Consider the following 15,995-nt stretch of genomic DNA (forward strand, 5'->3'; position numbering starts at 1 on the left):
TGGAGCAGACTGTGGTACTACACCTTCTGAAGTACTACTTGGACAATATTACACTGGCATAGTACACTGGCATAGAACAAAAAAAAAACAATGGCAAATAGAAAAAGTCAAGGAATCATTGTACAGTGTACAAAATTTTATTCAGATTTTTGATTCATCAAAGTAACCTGCACCTTTTGTTTATATAACAGCCAAACTGTGGTAACCCTTGTGATTCAGAATGCCAGTCACCAACTCTGCCTCCAGCAAAAGACCCCCAGACCATCACACTTCCTCCTCCATGTTTGACAGTTGGTGTCCATCCTTTCAGTAACTTGGTGGTGTACAAACACCTGGCATGATGATCCAAAGATTTCAAATTGGGATTCATTGGTCCATTGCAGTCTGCAGTGGTCCTCAGCCCATATTTCGAGGCCCTGTTTTGTCCTTTAAGCAATGTCTTTCTTCCTGCCACTCGCCCTGTCAGACCTGCAGCACAACGTCTCCTCTTCACAGTACAAACTGACATTTACTTTTCTCGACCTGCACTGTTAAACTGTGCTTGAAGCTGTTGTGCTGTGAGGCGCCTGTGATCACACAAGCTGGTGAGCCTCAGAAACCCATCTTCTGATTGGCTCGTGACATTGGCTCGGCCAGGTCTCTGCCTATCAGAGTTCCTTCCAGTTTCCAGTTGCCTTTGGATTGTGTCGGGCACCACTGGACTCACTGACACTTGGAATATTTTTGCAGTTTCTCTAAATAAAAGGCCTACGCTTCTAAGGGTGATAATGCTCTCTCATTTAATTTGTTAATTGTTGTTTTCTTGACATTATCACTGGAATATTGTCCAATTAATACATCAGAGGATGTCATAACACAGTCTGCTTTAAGACAGACTGACAGAGGGTTTTTAAGTAATCAACACAAGTTGGGACACCTGTGCAAATTGTTGGCTTCATTTACAACCCCAAATCAGAAAAAGTTGGGACAGTGTGGAAAATGTGAATAAAAAAAGAAAAAAGCAAGTTATAAATTCTCCTCAAATTTTATTTAATTGCAGACAGTATGAACACAAAATAATTCATGTTTTTTTTTGTCAACATCATTTGATTTGTAAATAAATATCCATTCTTGCCATTCAGGCTTGCAACACATTTCAAAAAAAGTTGGGACAGTACAGCATTTACCACTTTGTACAGTTCCCCTGTCTTTTAACAACACTTAAAAGACGTTTAGGCATTGAAGAAATCAAGTGACCAAGTGTTGCAGGTGTTAGTTTGTCCCACTCTTCCTGCAAACAACGTTTTAGGTGCGCAACAGTACGGGGTCTTCGTTGACGCATTTTTCGTTTCAAAATGCGCCAAACATTCTCTATTTACAAATCAAATGATGTTGACAAAAAAAACATGAATTATTTTGTGTTCATACTGTCTGCAATGAAATAAAATTTGAGGAGAATTTATAACTTGCTTTTTTCTTTTTTTATTCACATTTTCCACACTGTCCCAACTTTTTCTGATTTGGGGTTGTACTTTAATTGCTGCAGCCCATCAGTAAGTTGTAACATGTTAGTTACTCCCGGATGAAGACCCGTTTGGAATATTCTGATTTTTCCCTTTTTTCAGTTTTTCCTATTCTAAACTTTAAATTTAAACCTCTGGCAGTTTACTTCTTACCTTTTCAACATTTTAGGTCATTCATTGAATTTCAGCTGATTACATTTGAAGCAAAACTACAAAAATTGAGGTGTTCTCAACCTTTTGGATGGTACTGTATTTACATATATTTTTGAAAAGTGTATGCAAGTATGCAGGTGAATGTGTGTCTTAAATAGTGTAGGTTTTAGAAAATCGATGTATAGATGTTTTAAAACAATAGAGTGGCAGTCCAAAACAAGATTCTTTTATAATTTACACTTATAATAATAGTGATATAAAAAATGAAAAAACCTCAGGCTTTGCTTAAAGCAAACCGCATTAACGTAGAAAGGTTGCATTAAACTTTAGAGACTTTTAAGCAAATCTGCCAATAGCTCCTACTTTTGATGTTGATATACATAAATGAGTGTATTGGGGGAAGGATGTTAAGGATAGAGGTGCCAGGCAAGAGGTAAAGAGGAAGGCCTAAGAGAAGGTTTATGATGTGGTGAGAGAGGACATGCAGGTGATGGGTGTAACAGAACAAGATGAAGAGGACAGAATGATATGGAAAAAGATGAACCACCGTGGCGACCCCTAATGGGAGCAGCTGAAAGAAGAAGACTCTTTGTTTTTAAGGCCTTGCATGGTTTCGCCCCAAAATACATCTCCTTTATCCCCTCTCCGTAATGGGGGCTTTTAGGTCACCTGCTCAACTTCTCCTTGCAGTTCCAAGATCAAGGCTGAAGTTAAGGGGTGACAGAGCTTTGTCAGTTGTTGCTCCTAGGCTTTGGAATGATCTACCATTCCCCATCAGATCTTCTCCTTCTATTGAGGTTTTTAAGACTCGGTTAATAGCCCACTTTTTCTCCTTTCACTGTGGGTAAGGTCGTCAGGAAGGAGGTAAGGTTTGAAATGAAACAGAAAGATATGGAAAAAGATGATCCGCCGTGGGGACCCCTAACAGGAACAGCCGAAAGAAGAAGAAGGAGATACATACCATGTATAGTCGTGTATAAGTCGGCTTTTGAAACCCAAAAAATCGATCATAAAATCAAACCCCGACTTATACGCCTGTTTAAAAATACGACACTTAATTTTTTTTAACATCTTCTTGACTCCTCTAATCTCACATCAGTTTCTCAGACGCATCGAATTTTGTTGCAGCAGCGCAGTTACCAATTTCTTTCGCCACTTCAACGACTTTTAATTTAAAGCCAGCTTCATATTTTCTTCTGATCGAATGCTCCATCGTAGATAAGGGATGCTCTTACGATAAAGGTGTATGAGGGTCAAGTTAAGTCAAGTTGGGGAGCATGCACTGGTACAGTACGTTGCCGCACCCACTACACAATGAAACAACTCGGGATCCCAGTTTGCAACCCCCAAGGCAGACACGCGGTCCAGTCCCACCCTCCGGAAATGACCCTCTATCTGCCGCTGCCAGGTGTTACGTGGGCGACCCCTTGGCCTGGTCCAGCCACTCCGGTCCCCAACAATGAGGATCTTACGAGCTGGATCACCCTCAGGGAAACGTGCCACATGGGCGTAGTGCCGTAACTGACGCTCCCTCACAATGCAGGTAATGTGCCTCATTCGGGACTCCATGAGCAACACAAACTCAAACCAACGGTACCCAAGGATTTTCCAGAGAGACACAGTACCAAAGGAGTCCAGTGTTCATCTCAGGTCACTGGATAGCGTCCATGTCTTGCAACCATATAGCAAAACAGGAAGCACCAGGACTCTAAAGACTTGGACCTTCGTCCTTTTGCAGGGATATTGAGAGCGCCACACACCCCCTTTCCAGTGACCTCATGACCCCCCCATGTTCTCCCAATCCATCTACTGACTTCATAGGAAGAGTCACCAGAGACATGAATGTCGCTGCCAAGGTAAGTAAACCCCTCGACGAGGTCGACACTCTCTCTGCAGACAGACACACTGCTGATGGCTGTGCCCAAGAGGTCATTAAAGCCCTGGATCTTTGGTTTTTATCAGGACACTCGCAAGTCCAGACACTCAGACTATGAGGGTGTGAGTTACAAAAAACACAAAACAGTGCAAACATCGGAATAGTTTGGGTCTTACCGTGTGGTCACGTAGGCACAATACATAGAAGAAAAAAAAAAGGCCGTGTGCTACGTGGTTACTCTCTCAGGTGGGCTAACGCTAGCATATCATAATCTCGACCGACATTATAAAATACCAGAAATTATACAGTAAAATCAAGCCCCGACTTATCCGTGGGAGAACTTAAATGCAAGTATATACAGTAAATACATTTTCAGTAATTTCCTCTTTTCTTTAAGTAGATATTGTGCTTTATTAAAATTGTAATTATTCCCACAAAATATTAAAAAGTATAAACTAAAACAAATGGCAGAGCCTAGGCTACTGTAAATCACGATACCAGAGAACTGCAAGAAAGATGTACAATAATTCCGACTTCAATGAAAGTTAAACAGATATCAATTAATCGCAATCCAGAATTACATATCAAAGTTTCATGGTACAAGACCTGACCCAACCACTGTCTGTGTTTACCAGGTGCCCACCAGGGTCTTATCCCTGGGTAAGTCTCTGCCCTGGGTGACTGTGCCTGGCATCTCATCCAGGGTTTATTTCTGCCTTACCAGGGCAGGGTTTGATGCTCTAAATCTGAGAAGTGGAAGAATCGAGTTCAAAAATTAGATGGGGCTGATGGGAAAAAAATGGCCATGTCTGAGATCATTTAAGGGAAGTGTAGGGAGGCTAGATGCTTGTTGAGTCGCGGCTGTGCTTGACACCGTGCAAGCAGATAATAGACCACCAAGAGGGTTAGCCTTCCACCTTCTCACCGACTTACTCAGTTTAAGGGAGCCCAAAGTATTTAATATCATATTAAAACATTATATTGACAAAAAAATAAAAAAAACAATAAAGCAACTTCAGCATTTAAGCAAATATATTAATATTTCTGATTTATTTATATGCAGATATACACACACATTCACATTTTTTTTTTTTTGACTTTTGCAATATTTTTCACGATCCAACTCTAATAAAATGCAACACACCTTACAAAAGTCAATAACTTAATATATTCTGGAAAACATTCAAGTTCTGCAAACAAACACCTTTTTTTTATTGTATTTAAATCCAAACTGATACCACCCGGCTGCCTTACAGTGGAGCAGGCCAATTCTCAAAGTTTGAAGAATGATTTAGACTGCTGCTGTGATACAAAATTTATTAGTTATTTTTTAGTCTGTCAGTACTTTCTCCAAATTCTTTCCAAATACAGTGGCACGTTAACAATAAAATTTAAATATTCATACTGAATTATCAGGCAGAACATTAAAACTGCATACGAGAGCAGGCAAAACCAGAGTTCTGTTATTACAAAACCAAATGGATTGTAAATATATTCTGTGCACACATCAGACTCTTCTCAAAGCCCTTGAAGTCAAACCACCAGTTCACCAAATTTATTATAACGGAGTTCCATTTTACCTTAATGAAAAAAACACAAACAAAACAAACACCAGCAACAACAACTTAACACATCCTGATGAACCTCAGCACACACTGCCAGGGTTACTAGAAAGACGGGTCATATGAGAATGTCACTGGGCCGCAACTCACCAAACATACGAGAACAAAAAGACGACCACAGCCTGGTCATCAAAACCAGCGGCAACTGGGAGACTCCGACAGGCAGCAGCAGGAGCTCTACAGTCATTCTTAACACAACAAGAAATTAAGACAAATAACTCCACAAATGGTTCAGTTTTTTTTACAATAATTTTCCATTCTAAACCACTCAAACTTAACATAATAATAGGGGGGAAGAACCAAATATTTAACTAGTAGTCTAAAATGTCTGTGTGTCTAACAGAGAAGGAAAAGCAGCAGTTAGACATCAGCCAAGGTGAAAAAATGTCTTTGGATACTAGGAATTGCTGAATGTTAATTTCTGAGATAGATAGATAGATAGATAGATAGATAGATAGATAGATAGATAGATAGATAGATAGATAGATAGATAGATAGATAGATAGATAGATAGATAGATAGATAGATAGATAGATAGATAGATAGATAGGCAAAGTAAATGCTTTAATTGTATTTTAGTTTTTTATCCCTCCATGCATGTGTCATATACCTCCACACATACGCAGACTTGGTACAAACAATATATAATTCATACAATACAAACACACACACTTCAAACACCTCTCCAAAGAACTTGGTCCTACATCTCCTCCCCAGTCAGGCCCTTTTCATCAAATCTTCTTTTATTTTGTGTCCTCCCAAGTTCACTTCAGCCTCCCTCGCTTCCTCTTTCCTTGTACTTCCATTTCCATCACACATCCATACTGGCTTCAACCTGCTTTCCTGTCCTTTCTTAGATATATCTCTCCCACTTTTCTTGTACCTCTGATGTTCTAATTTCTTATTCTGTCCTTCTTTGTAACTCCACATATCCATCTCAACACTCTCATTTCTGCCACATTCATCTTCTTCTCCTGAGCTCCCTTTACTGCCCAGGTCTCGGCTCCATACATCATCGCAGGTCTTACAAACTTAACCTTTAACCTTTGCCTTAATTCTTCCATCACACGCTACTCCTGATACTTTCTTCCAGTTGTTCCATTCACACTGCACTCTAGGGGTTCCAGTTCTCCATCCTGAGCTACCGATGATCCTAGCTTTTTAAACTTTCCCACTCTTTTTAACAGTTTGTCCGGCAAGAGAATTTCTGAATCCCAATCATTATTAAACCTTAAATATTCTGTCTTCCTCAGATATATCTTCAATGTGGTGCTTTACAAAACAATGTCCTAGACAAAATGCATGCACCAGGGGGTCTGATCTCCACATACAGTCATTGGATGTCCCATACTGTCTAATGCACTGTATACATACAACACCAACCTTGTACGAGCAACACATAATTGGATGGATATATTTATTATGTACATATATATACACCTAGTCCCCAAAATACAAAAGGGCTCCAAGTACACTACACATGCGCAGACATACCCGGCATATTCCATATAGTGTATGCGTATATGGGCACAACGAGGTGTCCCTCCATGTGCAGTATTCATACAGCCACGTTAATCAGTTTGCACAGCTTATGTATGTGAAGCTGCAATAACTTTTTGTAATAACAATAATAATCACTGACAACAAAAAGTACACTACGCGGCCAGAAAGTCCCCTTGACTAACACGGGTACAGGAAGAGATGCCGTCCAAGTTCATTGTGAGAGTGCCTGCCGCAGAAGCACATGTCCCCTGCGTCTGGAGTAGCAGTCCGCTATTTAGGTGAAAGACACACGGAGCAACTGGTGCGGCCACGGCATTTCACAATAACAAATCTTATATAATTATGCCTTTTAAACGCTGCACTCTCTTATTAATTCACGGCAGACGAAAAATAAAAACGACTCGCATACCACGAGTCCTCTAGCCCCCCAGTCCATTACGTCAGAGCGGCCGGCGATTTGTGGCGACAGCACCTGGCCTCTCGAAAACAGTCTGACGGGCAGGGGCAGCCGGTGCGTCGGGCACGCGGTGCGCCACCAGTCTCGGCGGTAAACGTGTCGGGGCTCAAGCCGACGCCTCGCTGCCGGCCGGCCGCTCGATCACTCGCTTACCACCTTTGCTTACCTGCGCCGCCGCCTACTCCGATAAAAACGCGAGCATTGCAGCATAGCATCGCCATTGCCCCAGCAATGGTAATAAACCACAAAACAGCACACATTTACGAAAAAAAAACAACTACAAGGAAGCTGGGGGCCGCGCGTAGTCCCGTTGCCCACTCGGGGCAACCACCTTATGCACCCGATCAGCCTTCCAGTCTCAACATACATTGCCAAGTCACGATTCCAAGATCCGCTTCCGCAGCAATTGAACAAAATACAATAAGAAAAACGGGAATGGAATGGATGGAAAGAACCCCCGCCCCCACCTTACATTTAAAAACACAAAGGATGGGGAAAAAAAAATCTGACAGCATGCGTGGTAAATAAAACCCTCCCAGGAGGATGAAGGCAGCAGACAGAAGGGGGCATGACAGCATGCAGGAGGAAAAAAAACCTCAAACACCATCTTTCTTTATCTTTTTTTTTTCTACCTGCACAAGTTGCCATTTGCTGCAGCCTTAAGGAATCTCTTCCCCCTTCTGATTTTTTAGTATATTTTCAAAGACAAGAATCTCACGCAAACGACTTCTTTTTTCAGTCTCCGGGTTGCGATTCTCCCGAAATGAGGTTCGCAGGTTTGCTTTTTAGAGAAGGGCATTTGGCAGAGCAAAAAAGAAAAGCCCCGTCTTTCCTGTTCAGGTAAACATGTTTACAGCTCCAGTACAGACACTGGGTGGCTCAACACTCACATGTCACACACATGTCGTCAGCGGCAGAAAAAAAGCGCCCCTTTATAATTTCTACTCCCGTCTTTATTAAAGAAAAAGACACCAAAGTTCATCGGATGATATAAAAACACACAATTACTGAAATCGGAACGTGGAGGAGACAGAAGTGAAAGTCTGGAATAAACCCTTGGCGTCCACCTTAAACGGCAGGAGTTGGCTAATTTAACGTAAAAGTGCCCCGCCCAAATACATCAGAGCGTGAGGCACGAAACCCTATTAAGGCGCAACACTCACACCCCATCGGGTGACTTCAGATGGCATAAGCGGACAACAAAAAAAAAAAAAAGGAAAAATAAAGAAATCCAATAACGAAACGGTAGCAAAACCGATTGTTATCATCTTTGAGAGGCGTGCGCTCCCACGACATGATAACGGAGCGGTTCGATTCCCGAGTGGGACACCTCCACTTTTGGAGGTGTAGGTTTTCCTATTTTCACAACAAACTTCCTGTCAGATTTGGCTGTTCGACTCGAAATTGACCAGGAGTGGGTGTGCCTCACCAAGTCCGGGGTGGGATCTTCACAACGTTCGGGTAGTGACCTGACCGGGATCGACTCCAAAAGTGGTGAAAGCACGTCCAGGAAACGGAAAGATGATGAGAAATCCTGAATTTACCTTGATTCTTTGCAAATCCCATTATACCGTATTACAATCGTTTTTGTTCGGTAAAGTGCCCCAAGAAGATTTGGGCGGCTTGTAGCGCTATATAAAATAAACAGACTAACTCGTGCACATTATCTTTTCAGATAAATGATACGCAAATACGGTTTTCAAACCTATCGCCACCATTTATGGATTAAGAAAATTAAGAATCCATATTCCAGGTCATACGTTTAAGGTTTGCCAAAGAAGGTAAATACTTTTTGCAGTTACTGTTATTATTTAAGTAATTAATTAAAATGCAATTTAATGTAGAGTTGATACGGTTTTCGCACCTCTCGGCACCATCCATTTATGGATTAAAAAATCCATATTCCACTTTAAACGTTTAAGGTCTGCCGAGGTATGTGAACACTTTTACAGTTAAGTCTCTAACTAAATGCATTTTTAAAAAGAACTGAAGTCTTCACGTCATTTTGTGTGTTGCTCCATACTCTTAGAAACAGAATGTCTCTTTTATGCCGGATCCCCTTCCTTCGAATCTTTAATTTCTCTACGGATCCTGCAACGCGGCAATCCACTTTCGGAAAACGATTTGGACCTAACGGACACAAAACTGAAACCGGTCCCGGACGGAACGCCAGAAATAAAACAACCAAGTCCGCTAACGACACGGGAAATCGTATTACCAGATTTGCCATCGGCAAGACGGATCGCCTCGGATCCACTGCGAAAGTCCGTAAACGTGAATGTATTCCTTATATAGTCTGCAGCAGTTGTCACACACGGCGTTGGGGGGCGAGGGGTGGGGGGTGGCTACTAAGGGTGTGCGGCTGGTTAGTAGTTCTGAGTAAGGGGGGTGAATTCCCAAGCCCGTCACCACACTCTTCGTTTATTATAAAAAGCAGGTATCCACATTAGCTGCTCCACAAATGAATTCGTGAGGGGAGCGGGGTGGTGATGGTGGGGAGCATATTCTATTTACTTTTTTTTGCCTACCGCCCCCTCATGAAATCCACTCCTTTCCAAAGTGCGCTGCCCTTCCAGACCGGCGCTTCCCAGTCGCAGGATCTCAACAGTCCCCAATCCAACAAAGACAGCCGCTGAAAGCCAACAGCCAACCCCTCCACCCCCCAACCCCCCCGACTCTTGCTGACATTCACTTATTTTACACGCTTCGTCTCGTTAAAAGTCAATGCGTATACTTAGTGCAAAAACACACACACGCACACACACACAAACATACAAATCAGCTCTGCAGAAAAGGAAGAGGGCGGGTGGGGTAAGGATGATGGTCGGAGGTGGGGGGGGGGGGGGGGCGCAATTCAGGTGACAAGTTTAGCCAAACTTATGTCAACTTCATCTAGTCTTCACCGCGTGCTGCCCGCCGGGAACCGAGCCCTTCATTTAGTAAGTGGGGTGGCGCGACTCTCCTCCTCCGTGAGGCGCAGAGAGAAACAGGTACAAACTTAAGTTTCACTTCAAATCACCAGCAAAAGCAACTCCAACAACAACAACAACAAAAAGCCATGAAAGAGCCTGGCGTAAAGTTTCTTCTAAAAACTTTAAGAAACTAAAAAGAAAACATTCAGAAAGTCCAAACCAAAAAAAAAAAAATAATAATAATCAAGCTCAGAAAAGGCGAAACTGAGTAACGGGATGATGAGGTGCGCCTAACGGTTCAGAGAGCAGCGAACCGCTAGGCGGAGAGGGAGACAAGCAGCGGCGAGCCCAGGTATAACGGTGCACCACACAGGGATCTATTATAGACCTTTTTACTTTCGACTTTCCTGCACTTTAACTCACCGAAGGCAGGGCGCTAGGGGAGGCGGGGGAAAGGGGGGGTTCTGGAGGTCGGCGCCTCACTTCCCCCTCCCTTTCCGTGAGCTCCGGCGGCCGATCGGACGCGTTTTACTTACCGTTATTCCTCCTCGGATTCGCCTGTTTTCTGCGCTTACACCTGGGGCCATCCGCCATGATCCTTTCGCTGTGTCTAAATGCTGCTGGAAAGTCACCTCCTCCCTCTCCCCCCACCTCCCCCCCCTCTACGAAACACCGCCTGTCTCTCCACCTCCCCTCCCTTCACCTGGTTTACGACACTCTGCTTTACGACATCACCTTCCTCCTCCTGCTCACACCTCGCCCTCTGACTCTGTCTCACTCTCTCTCTCTCTCTATCCGTACTTTGCTTGTTTCAGCTTTCTTTATGGGGACACACATGGGAAGGGGGTGAAAATGCGAAGCTCACGTTGACACATAACTACATTGTATGGTCCGACACGCCCCCAAATTAACCTGTTCATGTATGCAGCACCTTTAAAGCAGTGCCCCCCTCCCCCCATCGCAAAGCGATTTGCTCTTTACATGCATAAGCCACACTGAACAGTAGAAAAGCGAGCGAGTGCCCGCCCGCCAGCGAGGACGCGCACGTGTCTGTCTCAATGCATGTGAACAGGTTTTTTTTATGTGTCGACAACATCGTGCTTAAGAGTTTAGTAGCGTGTCAAAAAATAAACCATTTGTCTGCGTCGTTGCCCTTCTTCAAAGAAGTGCAATCTATACTTTAACTGTCAGCTCTTGTGTTTTAGAGAACAGAAACCGTAAAAACGTGTCAACGGGAAGTCCGCAGATTGACAGGTAAGCGCGTCACCGACAGACAGAGAGCGCGGACGCGCGGGCGTGTACAAAAGCTGCAAAGGGAGAAAAACGAGAAATAGCCTGCAAAGTTTTCGCGTTTATTTATAATTTAAGGAAGTCACTGCAAAAAGAAGAAAAAAAAACGCACACAAGGTGGTGCAGTTTTGAAGACATCGATAATACGTTTTTAGCTTTTTAAATAACTTCATTGGTATTGGCAATACGTTTTCTTCACGAGCATTTTAACAGCAGTTAACAATCTCTCACACGTTTTATTTTTATTTCTGCACCTATTCAGATATTTAGGATACATATTTTTGTATTTTACTCACATTTACTTATTTTATGACACCTTTATCTTGCAATATTTGAGTTACAAATGGTTTAATTATTTAATCTCATTGTTTATTTGCTAAGCCGTTTTTTGCCCTTTTATTTTGCAGTTGGAAGAGTGCAGTACTGTCAGATTGGAGTCGGAGTAGGGGCAGCAGAGGCGTACATCTGCAAAGGAATAAAAAGTTAAAGGTTATTTCCAGGCTGAAAAGAAAAGAAGGTAAATAACAACATTTCTCCTGTTTAGCCTTCATCAGGTGCATATTTTATAATTAGTTGCTTATTTGGCTGAGCCCTTTATCCAAGGCAATTGGTTGCATTTCTTTTGATTTTCCAATTGGAGCACAGGCAGGTGAAGTGACTTGCTCAGGGTCACACAGTGTCAGTAGCAGGATTTAGAACATTAGAACACTCTAGACAAGAACAGGCCATTCAGCCCAACAAAGCTCGCCAGTCCTATCCACTTATTTCTTCCAAAAACACATAAAGTCGAGTTTTGAAAGTCCCCAACGTCTTACTGTCTACCACACTACTTGGTAGCTTATTCCAAGTGTCTATCGTTCTTTGCGTAAAGAAAAACTTCCTAATGTTTGTGTGAAATTTACCCTTAAGCTTCCAACTGTGTCCCCGTGTTCTTGATGAACTCATTTTAAAGTAACAGTCTCGATCCACTGGACTAATTCCCTTCATAATTTTAAACACTTCAGTCAGGTCTCCCCTTAATCTCCTTTGTCTTAAACTGTAAAGGCTCGGCTCTTTTAATTTTTCCTCATAACTCATCCCCTGTAGCCCTGGAATCAGCCTAGTCACTCTTCTCTGGACCTTTTCCAGCACAGCTATGTCCTTTTTGTAGCCTGGAGACCAAAACTGCACACAGGACTCCAGATGAGGCCTCACCAGTGTGTTATAAAGGTTAAGCAGAACTTCCCATGACTTGTACTCCACACATCAGGGTGCTATATAACCTGACATTCTGTTTGCCTTCTTAATGGCTTCTAAATACCGTCAGGAAGTTGATAACTTAGAGTCCATTACGACTCCTAAATCCTTCTCATAAGGTATACTCTCGATTTTCCGACTGCCCATCGTGTATTCAAACCTAACATTTTTATTTCCTATGTGTAATACTTAACATTTACTGGCATTAAATTTCATCTGCCACAAATCTCCCCAAGCCTGTCCTTCTGTAATGATATAACGGATTCCAAATTATCTGCTAATCCACCTATCTTGGTATCATCTGCAAATTTAACCAGCTTGTTACTTACATTCCTATCTAAATCATTTATATCTATTAAAAACAGCAGCAACTCCAGGGGCGGAGTGGTGGCTGTGAGGCTAAGGATCTGTGCTGGTATCCAGAAGGTTGCCAGTTCGAATCCCTGTCACTGCCAAAAGAGATCCTACTCTGCTGGGTCTTGAGTGAGAACCTTAACCTGTAATTGCTCCTGGGGTGCTGTACAATGGCTGACCCTGTGCTCTGACCCCAAGGGGTATGCGAAAACTAACAAATTCCTAATACAAGAAATTGTATAAGGCAAAATAAAGAACAAAAAAAAACACCCAGCACTGACCCCTGCTGGACACCATTCTTAACATCGGCCATTTTTGATGAGGTTCCTCGCACCATCACCCTCTGCTTCCTGTGTCTGAGCCAAACCCACAAACCCCAGGTTTAGAGGTCCAAATCCTTAACCAATAGGCCAGAAATACTTTCTATAATGTCCCAAAAAAAAAGATCTCAGTCTGTATAAATGTAATTCTTTTTTATTTATGTGTACCAATCTGAAGATAAAGTGACAGAAACAAGACCCGGCTCTAGCATTTTTGCTGCCCTGGGCAAAGGTGAAAATGTTGCACCAAAACAACGGTGTCTTGAAGGCAAATGTTTTACATCTGTTGAGCTGCCCAGTTTATTTTTCAAGTACAGTGTTTCATAGATATTTGTTCTAAGATCCCCATTGGAATTTCAAGCGCAACTTTACACAGAAATTACATGAAAGTGTAGAGGATGGAGGGGCTCCTATTAGTGTTGTATCGTTTCCAAGTTTTTTTTTTTATAGCAATGTCAATGACAGTGTTCAAAATAGTTCCCCCCACCCCCCCCCCCCCCCCCCCTCCACCCCCAATTTGCTATGCTAATTGGCCACCTACTTTACCTATATGGTAGAGCCAGCCCTGGATAGAAAGTTCTATATAGTCAGTGTGTTTTCTTTACTTGGTAAATATCATATACTGTACATAGTCAAGTGAAAAAGTAAGTCTACTCTTAAAAATAAAGGTGCCAGAGTGGTTCTTCAGAGCAATTCCATAGAGGAACCATTTTTGGTTCCCAAAAGACCCCTCCCCATGAAGGTTCCAGAATGAACCTTTATTTACAGTACATCCGGAAAGTATTCACAGCGCATCACTTTTTCCACATTTTGTTATGTTACAGCCTTATTCCAAAATGGATTAAATTCATTTTTTTCCTCAGAATTCTATACACAACACCCCATAATGACAATGTGAAAAAAGTTTACTTGAGATTTTTGCAAATTTATTAAAAATAAAAAAACTGAGAAAGCACATGTACATAAGTATTCACAGCCTTTGCCATGAAGCTCAAAATTGAGCTCAGGTGCATCCTGTTTCCCCTGATCATCCTTGAGATGTTTCTGCAGCTTAATTGGAGTCCACCTGTGGTAAATTCAGTTGATTGGACATGACTTGGAAAGGCACACACCTGTCTATATAAGGTCCCACAGTTGACAGTTCATGTCAGAGCACAAACCAAGCATGAAGTCAAAGAAATTGTCTGTAGACCTCTGAGACAGGATTGTCTTGAGGCACAAATCTGGGGAAGGTTACAGAAAAATTTCTGCTGCTTTGAAGGTCCCAATGAGCACAGTGGCCTCCATCATCCGTAAGTGGAAGAAGTTCGAAACCACCAGGACTCTTCCTAGAGCTGGCCGGCCATCTAAACTGAGCGATCAGGGGAGAAGGGCCTTAGTCAGGGAGGTGACCATGTCAGAGCTCCAGAGGTCCTCTGTGGAGAGAGGAGAACCTTCCAGAAGGACAACCATCTCTGCAGCAATCCACCAATCAGGCCTGTATGGTAGAGTGGCCAGACGGAAGCCACTCCTTAGTAAAAGGCACATGGCAGCCCGCCTGGAGTTTGCCAAAAGGCGCCTGAAGGACTCTCAGACCATGAGAAAGAAAATTCTCTGGTCTGATGAGACAAAGATTGAACTCTTTGGCGTGAATGCCAGGCGTCACGTTTGGAGGAAGCCTGGCACCATCCCTACAGTGAAGCATGGTAGTGGTAGCATCATGCTGTGGGGATGTTTTTCAGTGGCAGGGACTGGGAGACTAGTCAGGATAAAGGGAAAGATGACTGCAGCAATGTACAGAGACATCCTGGATGAAAACCTGCTCCAGAGCGCTCTTGATCTCAGACTGGGGCGACTGTTCATCTTTCAGCAGGACAACGACCCTAAGCACACAGCCAAGATATCAAAGGAGTGGCTTCAGGACAACTCTGTGAATGTCCTCGAGTGGCCCAGCCAGAGCCCAGACTTGAATCCGATTGAACATCTCTGGAGAGATCTTAAAATGGCTGTGCACCGACGCTTCCCATCCAACCTGATGGAGCTTGAGAGGTGCTGTAAAGAGGAATGGGCGAAACTGGCCAAGGATAGGTGTGCCAAGCTTGTGGCATCATATTCAGCAAGACTTGAGGCTGTAATTGCTGCCAAAGATGCATCAACAAAGTATTGAGCAAAGGCTGTGAATACTTATGTACATGGGATTTCTCAGTTTTTTTATTTTTAATAAATTTGCAAAAACCTCAAGTAAACTTTTTTCACGTTGTCATTATGGGTTGTTGTGTGTAGAATTCTGAGGAAAAAATGAATTTAATCCATTTTGGAATAAGGCTGTAACATAACAAAAGGTGGAAAAAATGATGCACTATGAATACTTTCCGGATGCACTGTATTTAGATCTGTAACAGGCTCCATATAGTAAAAAACCATGAACAGATGGTAAAAGGTGTGTGAAATACTAATGGGTCCTGATTTCAAAAAGAATTTTGCTGGATACAAAAGCACAGGTTAGGTTCAGGTTAGTGTTGCTGCAAGGTTGCCTACCATACGTTAAAATTTCATTTTGTTTTCCACATATTAGAAGATTTTTCAAAGCACAAAGAGCCAACTTCATATGCCAAGACCCCTTCCCACAATGATATGGTGCTTTGTCAAGCAAAGGTTCTGCAACCCAGTAAAGAACCATACTATTCCATTAAAGCACCAGTAGTTTTAAGATTGTACACCCCAAGGAAATTGTTGACTTTTTCAATATTTTTAAACAAGATCTTACTGCAAACGGTACCCGTGGATAAAG

The 15,995-nt window shown here is 42.6% G+C and overlaps 1 protein-coding gene across 2 annotated transcripts in view; it reads right to left on the reverse strand.

The window, feature by feature from the left end:
- Positions 1-10,682, reverse strand: part of zeb1b (zinc finger E-box binding homeobox 1b) — a 351,810-nt gene extending 341,128 nt beyond the window's left edge. For both annotated transcript variants that reach the window (XM_028804323.2, XM_028804319.2), the window contains exon 1: positions 10,562-10,682. In XM_028804323.2, coding sequence (XP_028660156.1) covers positions 10,562-10,619 — 58 coding nt within the window. In that variant the 5' untranslated portion in view covers positions 10,620-10,682. The remainder of the gene's footprint in view (positions 1-10,561) is intronic.
- Positions 10,683-15,995: the final 5,313 nt, after the last annotated feature.

Source organism: Erpetoichthys calabaricus, chromosome 6, assembly GCF_900747795.2.
Source record: "Erpetoichthys calabaricus chromosome 6, fErpCal1.3, whole genome shotgun sequence".
NCBI lineage: Eukaryota > Metazoa > Chordata > Cladistia > Polypteriformes > Polypteridae > Erpetoichthys > Erpetoichthys calabaricus.